At 27.4% G+C, this 19,751-nt stretch overlaps 2 protein-coding genes across 7 annotated transcripts; both read right to left on the minus strand.

The window, feature by feature from the left end:
- Positions 1–1,007: 1,007 nt before the first annotated feature.
- Positions 1,008–18,880, minus strand: LOC111675131 (voltage-dependent calcium channel subunit alpha-2/delta-3). 6 transcript variants are annotated; one of them, XM_046951685.1, is made up of 23 exons: positions 18,500–18,880; positions 18,336–18,417; positions 16,811–16,915; positions 16,358–16,625; positions 15,339–15,730; positions 12,361–12,810; positions 12,098–12,238; positions 11,000–11,083; positions 10,711–10,767; positions 8,117–8,197; positions 7,977–8,051; positions 7,794–7,901; positions 7,653–7,724; positions 7,373–7,575; positions 7,168–7,310; positions 6,263–6,313; positions 5,411–5,504; positions 3,260–3,310; positions 3,028–3,138; positions 2,697–2,955; positions 2,404–2,628; positions 1,290–1,772; positions 1,008–1,213 (listed from the first exon to the last, which is right to left on the minus strand). In XM_046951685.1, exons 1-23 carry the CDS (start codon positions 18,607–18,609, stop codon positions 1,121–1,123), a joined length of 3,738 nt encoding a protein of 1,245 aa, XP_046807641.1. In that variant the 5' UTR covers positions 18,610–18,880; the 3' UTR covers positions 1,008–1,120. The 6 variants fall into 6 exon arrangements, with proteins under 6 accessions (XP_046807641.1, XP_046807643.1, XP_046807642.1 ...); XM_046951687.1 differs by lacking the exon at positions 10,711–10,767; XM_046951686.1 differs by lacking the exon at positions 6,263–6,313.
- Positions 3,482–5,385, minus strand: LOC111675130 (acylphosphatase-1-like). Its single transcript, XM_046951692.1, has one exon. The coding sequence runs from the start codon at positions 4,963–4,965 to the stop codon at positions 4,669–4,671; it is 297 nt and encodes a 98-aa protein (XP_046807648.1). The 5' UTR covers positions 4,966–5,385; the 3' UTR covers positions 3,482–4,668.
- Positions 18,881–19,751: the final 871 nt, after the last annotated feature.

A 19,751-nucleotide genomic window follows, 5' to 3' on the forward strand; every position in this document is an offset into this window, starting at 1 on the left:
ATTTTAATACTTTTAAAACTTTAAAACTTACCCAAGACTCTTGAGTAAGGACTGATCTCAACTTTAAAAAAGTGTGTAATCTCTTTTTTGTGAAATTTTATATTAATATCGTAATAATTAGACGATTACTCTGGTTTATAGGGGGTGTGGACCGACCATCCTATAATTTGCTAGAAATATTTGGATCTTACAAAAGTTGTTCATGTCAAACTTCCACGTTATACTAACATTTATAATTATTTAAGCAATATTTCGTGAGGTTACTTCTATGAGGGTAAAGAGAACAAAATGCCCCAATAGTAAACATTTGGGGGATGATATCAGTCCCTTAGCTCTTTTCATTCTGACCCTATTGTAAGGCAAACATGCAGACGGACATGACTACATCGCATAAAGATTGAAATAAATAATCTAGAATTAAAATTTTCAAACTTTGAAATCGGCAATCTATTAGATTCGATCCAATTTTTACTTAATTAACTTATTTAATTTGTTATTATTGTGAAACCTTTAAAATGGTTTGTCTGTTCCTGTCCGTTTTTGGTTAATTAAGGCGTCAGGGACTCATAATGTCTCACAATGTCAATGAAATAGTCAATTTTCAAAGGAACTGCCACAACCACTCCAGATTCCGCCCATTTTTATTTCAATTACTGAAAAAGTTGTGAAAAATATGCTATTAATGTTTATTAACTAAAATTGCGATGGCTTCTGAAATGATATAATTAATTTTGTAAAAAGAGCTAAATCTGAATTTTTTAATAATTCTTGGGAAGTGAAAATATTGCATCGTATATATGTATGTAGTTTTCTGTTAAAAAGGTACAGTTTTGTTAGTTTTTTGTAAAAATGTTTTTCTTTCTTATACTGTATTATTTATAATTTAATTTAAGCTAAACAATTTGAGATGAGAATATTTAATTTAATAATTTACAAAAATTTCGTTTTTTTAAGGTCCTTTGGGAGTTTTTTTTTGCTATACTAAAATTAATATTATTATTTTCAATAATAAATATATTTCATTAAGTACATACAAAATTTACAAATTTAATAAATTTAACAGAAATAAAACAGTTAAATAGAATATAACAAAATTGTTTTAACAAATAAGAAAATAATGTTAGAGTAAACGATTTAAACTTATGGTTATTAAAAATAGGAAAGTATTAATTAATATACTTGAAGCATTGCCGCATAATTCTATATTGCTTTCCTAAGGGAGACACAATAAAAGGAAAAATATTGTTTTAAGTTTCAATAAATAATTAATTTCATAACAATTTACTTACATTAACATGTCGGCTTATACAACTAATAGGACGTACTCGTGAAAATTCATGATCCCGCTTAAAACATGCCAATGTTTGATTCTCCTCTAGCGGATAATTAATATCCATTGGATTTACGGTTAGTATATGAGTTGCATCACGTGGACACATTTGATCAATAACTAATAAAATTAAATTGCTTGCTGGTATGGGTAGAACAACAAATGGTCTCTCACAACCATGCGCTGTCATATTATAGACAACATTATCCTTTTCATTATAGAGCGTATATAGATCACGTTGCATATCGCATGGTTTCAGTCTTGTTCTTTGTAATGTTACTAAACGTACCCATTCGTTATTTTTAACATTTACCGTATAATCGGTCATATTTTCATCTACATAATGTTCGAAAAAATCTGCTGCCACTGTACTTACTTCGACGAGGTATAAGACAATTGTGGTAATTAGCCATTTAAATGCTCGAAGTAAGTGGAATAAGGGCTGATAAATAGTAAAATTTAATGATCATTATTAGCGAAATACATACATATAAATATATCGATAGTGATCGGATAAAAATCCTGAAAATTTGAAATATTCAATAGATTCCCATTGTACAGTGTTGCTTTCAAATGTATAAAAAGTCTAGTATAGCGTCTAATCTATAGTCTAGCCTTTAGACTGGTCTATAATAGTCTTGTCTATAATCTGGTTTATAGTCTGATTTGTAGTCTGGTATATAGTATAGTCTTTAGTCTAGTCTCTATTCTAGTATTTAGTCTAGTCTTTAGTCTAGTCTATAGTTTAGCCTATAGTCTAGTCTATAGTTAAGTCTATAGTCTAGTCTATAGTCTAGTCTATAGTCTAGTCTATAGTCTAGTCTATAGTCTAGTCTATAGTCTAGTCTATAGTCTAGTCTATAGTCTAGTCAATAGTCTAGTCTATAGTCTAGTCTATAGTCTAGTCTATAGTCTAGTCTATAGTCTAGTCTATAGTCTAGTCTACAGTCTAGTCTATAGTCTAGTCTACTTAAACTAGACTACAGTTTAGTTTATAGAAGAAATGATTTCAAAACCTATCTATGAAACTATAGTTTCCAGAGTTAGTCTCCTTACAGAAGGAAACTACTTACCGTCAAAACATTCGAGGACGAATTATTATCACCGTCCGGAACAAAGCAAACTGCCTGATAATCATATACCGTGACACGTTTATAAACATTTTCCTCAACTAAACGATGCATAATGGCACCATTTATTTCTCCAAAGAATCTACCAGTCTCATGACGACTTGGTGATATTATTATAAAACCATTATTATCTAAGACATAGCAATCTTTATCATCAACAGCACAGGCCTTTAAAAAAGAAATTAAATGAAAAATAAAATTAAAAATTTTCAAAATATTTTCTCACAATTACTTACATTTCCGGTTATATTACGGAAAAGTTTTAGCAAAGCACTATGTTGAAATTGAAATCCAACTACGGCAGCTGGAGCAGATTTACCTCCTTCGGTATGGAAGACAGCATGACTGGCGGTGACAATAGTTTCGGCAGCAGTTTCTCCAGCATCAAAGGGTACGGAATAAACAAAACTTTCCTCACGAACAAAATGTTGATCGACTGCACGTTTATACCAGATTTCATCAATAGCCTTATTATTGTGTTCACTAAATGATTCTCTATAGGAAGAGGGAAAACACATAAAACGATTAAAATTATATACAATTTTTTAATAGGGAATCTATACAAACCCTGCTCCCAATTCTTCGGCCATATTCGAATGAAATTCTTGCCATCTTGTGAGACCACTGTGAGTGGCTAAAAATGCCACTGTTATGCCAAAACGTTGTTTAAATTCATTTCTATTTGATAATAATTATTTAAAAAAAATAATTTTATTTTATTAATAATAAAAATAATTAATTTCAGAAATAATCGCGCTGATTATTAGCTGCAAAGATATAAGTTATTTCAATATTTTACCTTGGCAACAAACCCATTAATACTGAAATTGGATTTGAAGCACTTGAACTACTACTTATCCATTGAATATGTTTTAAATTTGTATAAAATATGATTTAAGTGCGGTTTTAAAAGTTAAAAATTAATTAAAGAAAATTTTTGATGATTTATATTGAAAGCAAAAAAGAGAAATATAGAAATAAAATAAATAAAAAGAAAAATTAAACGAAAATGGTGGGTGCAGAATAGAAAGTAAAATAAAATGTAGTATTTATTAAAATGAATTCGTAATTGAAATAAGCTAAATTTTAAAGATTTGTTAAGGTTATATAAAGTTGGATTTCCGATTTTATTAAATATGAACTTAAAAATAAGTTTATTTTCTTGAAACTTAAATTTCTTAAAATTAAATTAAAAAATTTCCAAATTTAATCGGAAATTCAGAGGATGTTAGTTTTTTCGTTTCGAAATAAGTGCTGAAATAGGTATGATTAGGTGCTATGAAAGGTATGATTAATTCTTGAATAGCAACTTTGTTAAGTAGTGATATCGACACATTTCTATTAACCGTTCTCTGGAACGTTCGATAAAAAAACTGATTATTCATAAACGAGATATAGTTTTAACACTAGAAGGAGTTCAGGGTCTTGAAACTAGTGATTTACTTATTAAACCATGCTCTGCATCATTCTGAGGATGATAATATCGAACAGAAATCGAATTTATAACGCTTCAGTGATATATACATATAAGCGAAACTGAAGCGGTTGTCAAACAAAAATTACTAATACATTCTCAACAGTTAGGTCTTTGATAATCAGATTCACTTACATACTACTATATGGCTACAGTGTCGAACCTGATCTGATTGTTATCTAAAAAACCTAAAGTTGCATTTTTGAAACAAAAATAATTGTTAATGGAAATGATTCCAGAACTGAATGAACGGACATTTATTCGAAAATAACTACAGAATTACAGAACCTGTTCTGATTGTTTTCTAAAAAACCGAAAGTTGCATTTTTGGAACAAAAATAATTGTTGGTGGAACTGATTCCAGAACTGAATGAACCGACAATTATTCCAAAAAATAACTATTTCAGGAACCTAATTTAGATTCTTAAATTTAGTGATGTCACCATTACTTCTAGAAACGAGAATAACAATTCCAAATTAAAATAAGTGAATAGAGAACCGGAGCTTAAAAAACCTTCTTTACATTCTTGTTTAACAATTGATTAATAATTTCATTTAATGGTTCTAAAAATTTCCTATAAAAATAGTTTCGAAATTGAAAGTGTCATACATGATAAATAATTCCACAGGTCTATAAATTTTCTTAAAAAAAAATTCCGAAATTGAAAATTTCATACAAAATAAATAAGTCCACTCCAATTGAGAACAAGTTCAGTATTATACTAGTTAATTACTTATTTCTTTATTTCGAATGTTTTAAATGAATATGTATGAATTGGTCTCAAATTTGTAAAGTTTGCCTTGTCAATACTTGATTTTGGACTGCCCTTCGTAGACAACCAGTCTTTCATATTTCCCAATTCGTTTTGTGTTCCTTCAATGGTTCCTTTAACTGTGCCATCTTGAGTATTCATAATCCAGCCATGTAGACCCAATTCTTTGGCTTTCTTTTCGGCATATTTGCGAAAAAATACATGCTGAACTTTACCGAATACCTCATAATCACAGGCATATAATTGTCGCGAACCCATTTTAAATAATTTTCTTTTATGATTTTATTGTTTTTTTTTTTAATAGTATTTTAGAAAAATATTTGAAAAATTCTCAATAAAAATGAACCAAATAGAATGTGAAATGACACAACTTTGTTTTACAAATCAATAAATATTAAAATACCATAGTGAATAGTGTTGTCTTTGAAGCGATTTATGTATATAAAAGTAATAACCGTTTCGTTTATGTTAATGAAACGCACATACATATTAAAAAATGTATCTGTGTAAATAAGGGACTTTTTCACTTTTCAAAGATCGAGGAGTGTTGGGTTATTGTAGCACCTTATATAAAAAGTCAAATCAGCTACATAACTTTAAGAAAATATCAATATATGTATGTTGTGTTCGACCCTCACTCCTCAAAATTTGAAATTTTTTCAAACATTAATAACATGAAATTTTGTGTTTAAATTTTACTTACCCCTTATCATCTTTGGAATTAAAGCTGGTATTCTTGGAAAACCATTCAGTAACTCTGGCATCAAATACCAATGACTGCATTAATTGACGATCACCTAAAATATTTATTGTATTTTTATAATAGCAAAAACTTAAATGTTTAGAAAATTTTAAGTTTTTATAATAGTGCTTTTATTTGAGAATTTATGATCATGTCATCATGCATTTGATTGAAACAAACAATTAAAACAAATAATGTGCAATTCCTCAGCTAACAGTGCATTATAATTTTGAAAGTGTTATTAGTTCACATATTTACTTTAATAATATACAATGTACATTTGTGCTAATTCATTAATTTTCAGTACTATGAACTAGTCTGTTTACTAGTCTAACTAATAGTCTATGTATTCATTTAAGGACTAGTATAAGGATTAATCTATTGACTTGTCTAAGGATCAGTAAATTAACTAGTTTATAAACTAGTATTTTCAACGTCCAAGGACCTATTAGCATAATTTTAAAGTCCTGCCCATTAAATCAGTAATTTTTATTATCAGAATTTTTCAAATTTACATTCCAAATTATATATTCTGAAAAACAAATTTATAAAAATTAAACCTAAAGTAATCATTAATTGTTGCAATGATTATCGGGGAATTTACTAAAATATTTAGGCATTTAAATTACTTTCAAGTATCTACTGTGCTTTACAAATATAGACAATATTATTGGTGCTTACGATAAATGAACAAAATTAGGTGAAACTATAGGTATGTGATAAACGTTTCGTTATTTAGTGCATTTAATTAACAAATAATAATAGTGATAATTTTGTGAATGCTTTTTTGTTCACAGTATGAATGTTACTCACAATAGTAATTATCTTTGTCGAATGATGGAATGCGCCCAGCAGATGAGTTAGCTGTGGATTTGCAATTTTTTTTGTTTTTTGGTTTGTTGATCATGAGTGATTTTAAGAGAAAATGTTTAGATTGAAATCAATAGAAATTAGCTCGACAAAATAAATGTTTTTCTATTTATACCCTTTAACTTTGTGAAAAATTATATTTTTAATTAACACAATTTTATTAACTACCCTATAAGTTAGGCAAGTCGATGAAGCTATGATCATCTATTAGTTTGTTAAAAACAATTTTGTGAAAGCCCCAAATATCATAGCTTCAAGTCATAGATAGATAGATAGATAGATAGATAGATAGATAGATAGATAGATAGATAGATAGATAGATAGATAGAAAGATAGAAAGATAGATAGATAGATAGATAGATAGATAGATAGATAGATAGATAGATAGATAGATAGATAGATAGATAAATAGATAGATAGATAGATAGATAGATAGATAGATAGATAGATAGATAGATAGATAGATAGATAGATAGATAGATAGATAGATAGATTGATTGATAGATAGAAAGATAGATAGATAGATAGATAGATAGATAGATAGATAGATAGATAGATAGATAGATAGATAGATAGATAGAGATTTGTTTTGTTTGTTCTCCTTAACATTTTAACATTTCTTTTATCGAGTGTTCTTATTGATTTCAGGAAGTAATAAATATTTCGTTAAAAATAAATTAATAAATGGCAGCCAATTTTTAAATTAAAATTAAATATTTTTTAATGAAAAACGTTTTCATGTAGTACACAGTTAATTATACTTTATGTAAGCTTAAGCTGCCAATTACAAATGTTAATTGTTTTTAATTCGACTAACTAAATTTTAAATTATACTAAAATATACTTACACAGCATGGCAGCCGTATGTTCTGGAGGCAGCGCACTTCTACTGGACGGCCATTTCCATCCAGGCTGTGACATTTTACCCAAAAACCATAATAGTTCCTCTTCGGGGGTTTCAAATGTCATATTGCTGTGTTTGCAAAATAGCCTAAAAAGGAAATTGTTAACGTTAAACTAAAAACCCGAAAGAAAATGAAAAAAAAAACTTACCATTTAGGATGGATTTTCCAGCGTTTGCCAGTAAAGTAGCTGAGAGTGTTACTGCCTTTTATATTCATACGATGTATTTCATCTTCGGTACGTATCTGAAGGCGATATACACCGTATAGCTCGGGATATGTAATAACCAAAGTGAATGGTGTATTTTGTATAGCAGTCCAATAGTATTGGCGCTTAACCCGAGCCACACGTTTCTGAAAATTGGTAGGAAAAAAAATAAATACATATAGTTATGTATAAACAAAAATATGTATCAATATTTAATAGGTACCATTTCATCGAAATGATTTTTAACCAACATCCATTTGCTACCCGTTGATTGATTGATAATCGAATCACGTATCTAAAATAATTAGAATTTTTTTTATAAAATATAAGTTGTTTTTTGTATTTAAAGCAATATTTATATTACCGTTAATAGCACTGGATTAAAATCTCTAGGTGGTCGATCATCATCCAATAATTCAACTTCAATCATATCAACACTGTTATAAGCAGGCTTTAAGATGTAACGTTGAAACTAATGTTTTACAGAAATATAAAATTTAATAGAAATATTTTACTAACTGTTCAAAATTAATAATTTCTGACTTACAATTGGACGAAAATCGGGATGAAATAATATATAACCATTATTGGTAACTATGAAAGCATATCCATTAACACCCAACTTAAAAACAATTAAATATATTTTTATAATTGATTTTTTAATTATTTTTTTAATTAAAATCTTACCAAAAATGGTGATAATAATTTTTTTATATCTCTAATGGGTACATCAGTTCCAGCAACACCCAACAAATTGGCAATTTTTGTCTGCATAGTGGCAGGGAATTTTAAATTATAAAAAAAATAATATAAAAAGTTTGCTAAATAAATTTTCTAAATAATTCTCGATTTATTACACTCAAAATAAGAAAATTCTAATGTCTAGATTTCTTACAACTAAAAAATTATTAAATTCTAAGGGCCTTATCCATAACAATTTATCAAAGGTTTATTATACATAAAAAATTTGTTTTATAAAACTTTGATAAATTGTTATGAATACTTCAGTAATTATATATAATTTACTCATATATTGATATACAAATATAAATAACATAATAAATATTTAAATTTAATATTGATTATTAAGGGATACTTAAATTTTCATTTTCTAATATATTCTGAAATATAATTAGAATTTTCTAAAATAAAGTTGTTATTATTATAAATTTGTGAAATTCTATAAATTATACTCAGAATAAAATAATTAATTTAAAATACTAAAAAAAATCGCTTTAGACACAAAGCTATATATTAATTTTAAAGATTACAATATAAAAATTCTATAACTAAATTTTACTGGATAATACATATTGCAAAATTAGGCATGCAATTTTTTACGGACCAGTTTAAAAGGTTTTATGACGAATTTACGAATCTACTGCAGTTCTGGAAAAATCGTTATATTATACTTATTGTTGGATATATATTAGTTTTAATAAATTGTTTATTAAATAACCCCCCCATATTCATTAACAAATTTTTTATTTTATAAACGATTTATAAATCAAATTTTGTTTTATAAATCTTTTATAAAATAAAATGCTGTTTATGAATAAGGTGGTAAATGTTTCTTATTTTTTAAATATTTTGTAGAACATTGATATGGTTAACAAAAAAGACGCTTAGTACCCTCAATGAAACTTTTACGTTAATGATACGAATTTTTACGTTATATTTATAAAAATTACGTTAATATAACTAACAATAACTAGCCTAGTGGCTAACATATTGTCTAACGTTTTGACTAGCTTATTGAGTAGCCTATTAACTAGTCTACGGACTAGCCTATTGATTATCCTAAAGACCAGCCTATTGACTAGCCCCAGCAAAAATATAGCGAACTACTTATAAATGAATAACATCACTACATACTAAAAAAGCAGCAGTTAGTGATTTTTTACCTTCTGTGGATGTGATGTTTAATGACTTCCTTAGAAGCGAAAATAATTAAATTTTTTCTATGGTAAATATATTTTTTAGTTTTAAATTATTTTTGTGAGATAAAAAAATTTTATTTTTGGGCTAATATTATTTAAGTCAAATTAGTTGTAGTTGTATAATAATACAATTTCAATAATACAATTTCCGAATAACTTTCAAAAAAATAACATCAACATTACTTCTTCAGAAGGACTTTAGAAGTAGTGCGTTTGGAATTAAATAAAAAGGACATCCTTCCTATGACAAGACTGTGTTAAAATTATCACTTTTTCAGGTCTTTTTCAGAACTTCGTGAAGTAAATTCTACGTCTTTTTCGCTTCCTTGGAAGTTGTTTTTGCTAGGATTTAATGACTAGTATTTTGATTAGCCTATTAACTAGTGTATATTTTTCAGAATTCTAAAGAGTTACCAAAACTCATTATGGTAAAGGTTATAAAAAGTATGAACTTAATATTGGGTACCGACAAAAATATATTTCTATATTTTATAACCTGTACTGTTTGGATCTAATATATTCCTATTGAACTATTTACATAGTTCAATCTTTACGGTTGAACTAAACCTTTTATAAAAGCAAAGTGTTCAAATTTGGGGACTCCTGGGTTCATCGCCGATTAGATTAGAAAATTTAAATTCAAACTCTCTTTGTATATGAAATTTGATAAATCAAAAATTTTCCGGGTTCAAAAATTTGTGACTTAAGTATGTATCTTATCTTAGTTTTCCAAATGAATATTGGATTAAAAATGAATATATTTGAGGATATCACAATGAAACTAAAGTCCTCCTAGCAAAAAATTATGTTATAAAAATTCATACTTTAAAATCCTATATAGCTAATTATTTATATAGAAAATTAATTAAAAATATCTCTACAAATACTAGTAACACGAACTACATTGTCACTTACATAAATATTTAAAATGTTGTATAATAATGATCTATTACTTACTAGGTTACCAGTTTTTATATGTAGTATATATATTAAACTAATTTGATACATCTTTATATACTATATATATATTAAAGGAATTATACATTTCTAAATATAAGCAAATTTTACATACTTATATGATATTTAAATATGAAATTATTTAATTTTATAATTTTTATCTGTTGAAACTCCAAAATGTTTACTACTCGTACATATGTATGTATGTTATCTATTGCATAAAGAGTTAGTAATTTTACGGATTATTATTTTAAATGTTCGGTTAAAAATGAAGCGCTATAACAAAAATTGATTACAATCATATGAAAAGGTGTTATTTTTCACTAATTCGATTATAGTTTGGCAAACGTTTACATTTTATTCTGTTATTTTTATTCTTAATACCTCACGTGTTTGCAATTCCCAAAGAGCTTCATTAATTAATACCAGTTCGGTGATATTCTGTTAGAAATTCGTGAATTTAATATTTTTTTGGTATATATTTTTTTTAGAAAAACAAATAAAGTTTAGTTTATAGGATTTATGGGGGGCAGGACAACATACATTTTTGTTTACATTAAGTTTGTTATGGTCATTTACATTTTAAAAGTGAAAAAGATTAATTTACATAGTTTTCAGCTTTAAGAAATGTGAAAAGAATTATGATAAACTTCTTAATAATATTAATACTTACCGCATTTTCGCGTCGATCGTAAACAGGCATTGATATAGTGGTCATAAAATGATAATCATCCGATTCGGTAGGTTGATCCCAGGCCTAAAATTAAAAGTATAAATTTTGTTCATAAAAAGTTTTCCTTTAAAAAGTACTTTATTTGAAAGACACGAGATCTGATTTCACGTTCATAAATCTTTAGCAATATTTCTCACATTATAGAAAATTTTATGTTTGTTTTATAGAAAATAGTTCGTTTAAGAAATTTTCGAAAAATTCTCCTCTTATTTCAAAAATTTGTATTTTTTCAGAATTTTCGAAATTTCTTTTTTATTGAAAATTTTGAAAAATTCTGTTATTTTATAGAATTATTTTCGAACATAAACAATTTTTGAAAAAATTTCTTTTTATGGGAAAAAGAAAAATTTTTAAAGTTATATTTTTTCATATAAAATGTTAGAAAATATTATTTCTTTTTTATAAAAAATTTTCAAGAATTTCGAAAATTCTATAGTAAAGTCATTACTTATTTGGAAAATATTTGAAAAGTTTTCTATTTTGTGGAAAAAATCCTTTTTTTATAAAAAATCTCTTTTTTATGGAAATTTTTCGAAAAATTTTCTTATATTAAAAATTTTTATTTTTTTCATAGAAAATTTTCGAAATTTCTTTTTTATTGACAATTTTGATAAATTATGTTATTTTATAGAATTATTTTCGAACTTAAGCAATTTTCGAAAAATTTTCTTTTTATGGGAAAAAAGAAAAATTTTTAAAGTTATATTTTTTCATATAAAATGTTAGAAAATATTATTTTTTTATAAAAAATTTTCAAGAATTTCGAAATTTCTATAGTAATGTTCTTATTTATTTGGAAAATATTTGAAAATTTCTCTTATTTGTGGAAATTTTTCGAAATTTTTTTAAGAGAAAATTAACAAAAATTTCTTTTTTATGGAAATTTAATTTTTTTGTAGATTTTTATAAAAAATATATTTATATAAAAAATTTTCCCAAAATTGGTTTTTTATTATAAATTATTTTTAAAAATTTCTCAACTTAAATTTTTAAAAATTATGTCTTTTATTTAATATGTTTGTATATAAAATCACTTACCTTCTTCATACGTCTGTACTCTCGGCGTCTCACTTCATCTGGATCTAACATACGAAAACTTACTTTACGATATTCTAAAATATTTTCCTTTTGATCAGCATTTTGTTCTAATTGCCATAAATAATCAGACATTTCCATATCCTTAAATAATAACATTAAGTAATATATTTATTTAAAAATAAAGAAAATAATAGAATTTTTACAGCCTCTTTAAACATTTAAATGTTCAAATGGACTTGAGTAAATATAATTTGAATTCTTACCACAACATCAGCATATACTTGTGTCCATACCACTGGATGATCGTGTCTACCCAATACTAATGGTCTAGCCATTACTGGTATATAATTCAAAACCATTTCACGCACTTCCGCCGTATCGCTCAGATGAACATAGAAGCCCTGATTGGCACATGCCATCCATTTAATATCCTTAACATCCGCCACCTCTTTGCCAATTAAATAAGTAAATACACGAACCGGTTTATAGGGTAAATTTTGCCAATTGTACGTTTCGAAGATCTCTTCATAACTAAATGGTGCACCATCACTAACAATCATAATTGCCTGATTGCACTGGGCACCATGTTGTTCCGTTTTAAATTGTTCCAAAACCTCAAAGGCTTTTGTCAATGCAGCGGAGAAATTGGCGATCGACACGGTTTTAACTAACTCAATTCCCTCTTTAAGCTCTCGAATGTTACCAAGATTTGCCTTATATACATATTTTATGTATTTATACATACATGAACATATGTGTTAGTGTGTATTTTGTATATATATATATTTGTATATCATATATTTCATTTGTGTACCAATTATTTCATATAAGGTCAAATATTCAAAGCAGATTTGGCGGTGGGTAGGTGATTAATTGAGTTTTTTTTAATTATAATTAATTAAACAAACAAAGTAAGTATTTGTTATTAATAAAATTGTTGCACAATTGTTTGTTGTGTGTTAAAAACGTAAAAAGTGTTAAAATAAAAAAAACGGTTTATTAAAATTTAAATAAAAAATAACTGTTAATATCATTGCTATAGTTGAGAATTCATCTGTGATCTTGCTGTTTCTTTTAATATAAACAGTACTGTACGAAAATGTCTTGCATGAATCGTCGAAGACAATGTCGTCTACGATCATTTTTCCAACTGGGGTTATACTTCTTTGTATTTCTGTCATATTCTTTATTGATGTTTAATGAAAATAAAGTACATATTTACAAAACAAGAAGTGGTAAATGGTTTTAAAAAATATCATAAAACAACAAGGTAGTAATGGACAGACCAAATAACAAAATATCTTACAAGTCGGCTTGAACATGTGGTATATTAAAGATAAATAGTTGCGCAAGTCTTTAGACGAAGGACATTTTTATAATACATATGTTGAAGATGGTTATTGTTCACATGCACATTTTTAAGAAAATAAATATGTTTTAAACTAAGGTTGAACTAGAACTGAACTTGAACCGTTTCATAAACATATAGATCAAATCACTTCATGACATAGTTATTTTTATTTTAAGTTTTTTTCTTGCTATGTGAACGATAGTTTCCCAATTATAGTTTCGGAGGGTTTAAAAGACAGATTTGCAGACATTTGTTGTTTTTTCTTTTTATATTTTAAAATCTGTGGGGGAAAAACATATTTTATTTCAAATAGCACTAAACTAATTAGCAATTCAACTATAACAATGATGATTTTTACGAATGAGAAAAAATACCCTAAAAATAAACAAATAAAATTTATTTAAATAGGGGCGGACTATCTGGAATTTAGATATTATTTAAAAATACTACTCGATATACATATCGTTACTTGAAATGCAAAAAGGCTTAAGAAAACTAAATCAAATTAAAACTATTTTTGTTATAATGAAACCATTAAAAAGAAAATTTTATATTTTTTTGGTTGTAATTCAGGTGGGAACATTTTTCAAAGTTCAGTTCAGAACTAAAAGTGAATTAGAACTGAACTAGTACTGTATTAGAACTGAAGTAGAAATGAACTAGAACTGAACTAGTACTGAACTGGAATTCAACTAGAATTGAACTAGAACTGAACTAGAACTGAGTTAGAACTAAACTAGAACTGAACTAGAACTGAACTAGAACTGAACTAGAACTGAACTAGAACTGAACTAGAACTGAACTAGAACTGAACTAGAACTGAACTAGAACTGAACTAGAACTGAACTAGAACTGAACTAGAACTGAACTAGAACTGAACTAGAACTGAACTAGAACTGAACTAGAACTGAACTAGAACTGAACTAGAACTGAACTAGAACTGAACTAGAACTGAACTAGAACTGAACTAGAACTGAACTAGAACTGAACTAGAACTGAATTAGAACTGAACTAGACTAGAACAGGACTAGAACAAAAATAGATCTAAACTACTCTCGATTTGTTGGCTGGAACATTAATTTTAAAAATGAAATATTGCCATATTGGGAACTTTGAACAGATTTTTTATATAGTACCTATACAGTGAATACAATGAATTTTGACAAATATTATAGTGTCTGTAATATAGGGTTATCGAGTAGTAAAGCGATTCATTTTTACTAATCTAAACCGGATTATAGGTGTTATGTGTGTATTAGGGTATGACTTTTAATATTTTTAGTATTATTCTTTTTTGCAAATATACAATTTTACATAATGAAACAAAATTTTCTAACATGTTTTTATTATAAAATTATATGGGGATAAGTAAAATTTCTTTAAAAAAATGTAGTCATAACCCAAGTGTAAATAGGTATTAAAATTTTGATTCACTATTAAGTACATTTATTTAGTACGCATTATCTGAACAATATTATTAAGGGAGTTTTTAAGATAATGTGAACTAAATAAATTTCGCAAAGATATTAGGAAAAGTGTATGTCTGTATGTGAATTATTTATCAGATACACTTAGACTAAAAGGGTGAACTAAAAAGCTTTTTAAATGATAGCGTGTTCTTAAGTACATTCACATTTATATATATAGTAAATAATTTGGGGCTAGTTTTTATGTAAGCATCTACTCGTACTTAAGTAAACGGATCATTAGAAAGGGGGTGTGTAAAAACGTAAAATATGTGAAATAAATATTGGTGATTAAATAATGAAAAGTAAAAAAGGAAGTTTAAGAACATACATAATAATTATAAAAAGAACTATATAGAAATGTAAGTAAGTAAATAAATATTGTAAATTATAATTAGAATAGTAAAAAAGAATTGATATATACTTGAACAAGAGTATCCTCAAAACATCCAACAACAGGCTTAACTTTATCGCTAAAGGTGAAGATGTTCACAAAGTCATTTGTACCTAATGTATCGAGTATTGTATTTACAACATGCTTTGCGATATCTAGCCTCTGCCCAGTCATAGAGCCTGATCCATCCAATAGGATAATGACATCCTTTGGACTTGTCGCCGCTTCCATAAACCATGAACGTAACCGGCAATCGTATAGATCAACCGGATCCGCTTTCCATTTCGATGCCGGGAATTGACGCATAAAGCCGGTCGAACTACCAAAAAATTGCCACGACAGTGTTGGATCTTTTTTATAATTGTCACGAAATATTTGATCCAAATTCTCTGACCATTCAATGGCTTTAATCGTATCCGATGCTAAATTTTTTTTATCGTTTATATATATTTTTTGTTATTTTTTCAATGTCATTTAGGAATTAGTATTTGAGCCAATTTGAATTTCGATCAGTTAATTTTGTTTATTTTTTTTTTAATTTTCGGATCAGATCATATGTGTGTTTGTTTGTGTGTGTGAGTATATGTAAATATGGAAAAATATAAAAAAGTAAAAAATATATATAAATATGATATTTTTGTAAATTTTTTAAAAAGTTTTGTTCTTAGAAAAATGTGTGTTTTTAGCATTAAATAAAAATAACAAAATGGTGGTTAGTAAAAGCATTTAGAAGCCATACTATGCGCCGACTTTTAACAAAATTATTTACACAATCAACTTTAAGCCTGCTCATTTCAGTAAATCGAGATGTCAATATACATAAATCATAAAATCAACATCTACGAGTTTTTCGCAATTAGGTACACAGTTCTTAATGGCCATAAACATGTTTGTGCAATATTTTTTGTTAAAAATCTTTTTTTAATCCGTTCTTTTTTATTCAATATTTCGAAACGTGTGCTTTTAGCATCGGCATAAGTGTGAAAAATGAAAACATTTTTTTAACGGAAAATTTTCAAAAACAAAAAAGGAAACAAAAAAATTCAAACCTCTATCGTAAACATTCGTCGGCACATGCACTGAGCTAACACTCATATTGACGGGTGTATTAAAAAATTCAGCTTTGGGTGTTAGAACAATCTCTTTTGGTTGAACGAAAATCTTTGGTCCCCCCGCATCTTCTAAATCTCTAGGTGGCTCTGTTGGTATTGGTTCGTGGGGTTCGATCATTTCTTTTGAATTATAATATGAAAAATATTTATCGGGTTTTTCACTTTGATATGTTAAGGCGGTATTTTCGGCAGTATCCATTATTCGCTAAATTATTCAAATTAACAAATTTATGATTAATGTTTATATGTGTATATATATATATATATATATATATATATATATATATAAAAATATATATATAGTGGAACATCTATTTTACATTTATAAAAATTTATGGAGTAATTAAGCAATTAAATTTAAAATTTGTTTAAATTTTATTTGTTACTTACGCGCACAGCACTTATTTTGGAATCCATCATTGTTTTGATTTCATTAGCCATATTTTCGACGATTTTAGCTCCCGCTCTTGAAACAACTTGGGCTTGTTTAAAACTCTAAAACAAAAAAAATTACAAGGTTTTTAAAATCGTGAGCTTATTGGAATATTCTTAAAGTTAAATTAAAACAACTGCTATATTTAGATCAATTTTTTTCTTATTCGATTTAACAGATTGAAATAAATCAAACACATGTTTCAAGTGCCGAAAGAAGAAGAGACTCTTGAATGTCTCGTTTTTTGAAACCGAGTTGTGATCTTACTACACTGCTTATGTATATTTGACCAAAAATGGAATACATCTGTCATATATGGGCCTGTGCTTCGAATTCTATTTTGGAACTACTCGACCGCGTACGGAAGGGGTCGAATATACTTATCGATGACACTAGGATATCCAACTCTATTGATTCACTGGAGCACCGTTCTATCGATACTATAATGGAATGTGTTCCTCTGAAATTAGGGAACTTGTTCCCGATACCAGTATATTCTTGGGTAACACACGTATTTCTTCAAGAGTACACCCATTTGTGGTAGATTGGATAGTGGACCGCACAACACATTACAGTTAAAATTCATTCTTCAACCGCACTTTTCGTATTTGGAATAAACTTCCCGCAGAGGTATTCCCTGCTACTTTCGATATAAGAAGATTTAAATCGAATGTCCACAAACACTACTCCCTCTATTCTCCTCCATAACCTATTTCCCAAGTTTCAGCACAATGCTTTACATAAGTAAGGGTCATACTCTGAGTGCTGGCCCAATTAAAAAAGAATTGCTTAAGTACTTCGGAAAAAATAGGTTTTGATTTTTTAATTTCCTATATTTGTTCAATAAATTGAACTTGTGTCTAAATTTAGCGTACAGGAGGTTCTTTTTTGAAAACTCAGTTAATTATAGACCGAACTTTTCAGAATAAAAAAAGAGATTTTGCTTATAATATTTGTGGAAATGTTCAGAGAAGGAAACACAAATTTATTATTTTGTTTGTTACATCTACGATTAATTTTGCGAACACTTTTTTATAGAAGTCGAACTAGCGATGTTTGTCTCTGTTTGTCTATGTTTTTGTTGCAATCAATTTTCTAAAGACCTCATCTGAATCCTTATAGATATGGATATCAAAATCGATTTAGCAATGTCCGTATATTTGTCGGAATGAATTTTCTAACGATCCCGTATACTTTAGGTTTTCAAAACTTTCGTTCGAGATTTTAATATAATTTTTTATGATTATTTTCATTATCAATAAATTTTAATTTAATTTATGAGAAATATTTCGATATTATTAAAATTTAAAATAACATATGCTACAAATTTGTTTAATGAAATGTTAATAATGACTAAATTACCCTTTAAATTAACCTACATTCAAGTGCTATCAGAAAATAATTGGGTAAAAATCAATATTTGATGCTCCAGCAAGTAACGAAAGGTATTTAGTATATAATTTAAAATTTGTGAAAACTTACCTCTTGTACTTCTTTACGGCGTGTTATAAAATCGCCTAGATGAAACAGTTCCATGCCCAGTTTATCAGCCCACGAATGTACTCTGAAAATTTGTTAAAAATATTTTGTTTTTCTCATTTTTTTTTTTTTTGAAAATAAAAAATCCATTTTTTTTCAATAATTACAAGTTATAACTGATTTTTTCACCAGGCACTAGATTGGCACCATTTGGATAAAGCACAAAGAAACAGCACAAAACTTTAAATAATATTGAATTTATATTTCTCAATAACATTTTGTTAATTCTATTTTAAATTAAGGAAAGAAATAATTAAAATAAGTTTCCTTTTAAAGAACTATAATGTGAAAAATAAAAATCAGGCAATCGTCATATCACTTCTTTGTTTTCGTATGTTGTGCGTATCGAGAGGAATATTTTGTTAATTTGTTTTTATTACTAAATATTTATGTTTTATTTAATTTAAATTGATTTTATACAAGTAATTAATATTTCTTTAAATAAAAGTATATTTTGTAAAACTAGCACTGTTCGATGAAAATTTTTTCCTGTATCTATACTGTTAGTTTTGAAGAAGAATTTTGGAAATTGTAACAAATGATGAGTTCATCAATACCAGTGCCTGTGTTACAAAGAGACCTCTATGGGTATGCGATATTTATGTAGTCTGTACTCTTCTTAAGCTGTGCTACGCAGTCGTTAACGAAATTGACGCATGCATTTTACAATTGTTTTTGTTTACATTTTGCACGTGTACCGGCATTCGGTAGCGTGCAACTGGTATTTGTTTACATTCTCTTTGTAAACAATAACAAAAGTTGGAGTTGGCGCATTTACTTTGTTTACGTCTGGTTTCATTGACGGTATTCCAGTGAAAAGTTTTTTGAATGAGATTTGTAGTCGTGGAATGCGTGTTAGAGTTCAACAGTTCTTTTTGTTTATATTGTTTGTTCAGCACTTGTTGTATTACATATTACTGGAAATAGTAGCGCCCCGTCAGTGTTATGCACGTTTAGGTATTGATTGTCTTATCTAGGTCACTAAATGTACATGTCACTTTATAATAACTAACTATTAAGTAATTCATTCCGAAAATAAGAAAGTTGTAATCAAAACGAAGAAAGTTGTAATCAAAGAAAAACGAACGTTATGTGTTAGTGGTATGCACTTTTAAGTATTGATTGTCTTATCTAGGTCACTAAATGTACATGTCACTTACTTTATAATAACTAACTACTAAGTAATTCATGAAATTACTGTTTTAACTAAAAACTCCGAAAATAAGAAAGTTGTAATCAAAACGAAGAAAGTTGTAATCAAAGAAAAACGAACGTTATGGGATTTTTTTCGTATCGGTCTATAATTGGTCAAAGCTTCCATAATAATATTGGTTTACTATCGGTTCGGATTGGTCCATG

Source organism: Lucilia cuprina, chromosome 5, assembly GCF_022045245.1.
Source record: "Lucilia cuprina isolate Lc7/37 chromosome 5, ASM2204524v1, whole genome shotgun sequence".
In the NCBI taxonomy this organism is placed as follows: domain Eukaryota; kingdom Metazoa; phylum Arthropoda; class Insecta; order Diptera; family Calliphoridae; genus Lucilia; species Lucilia cuprina.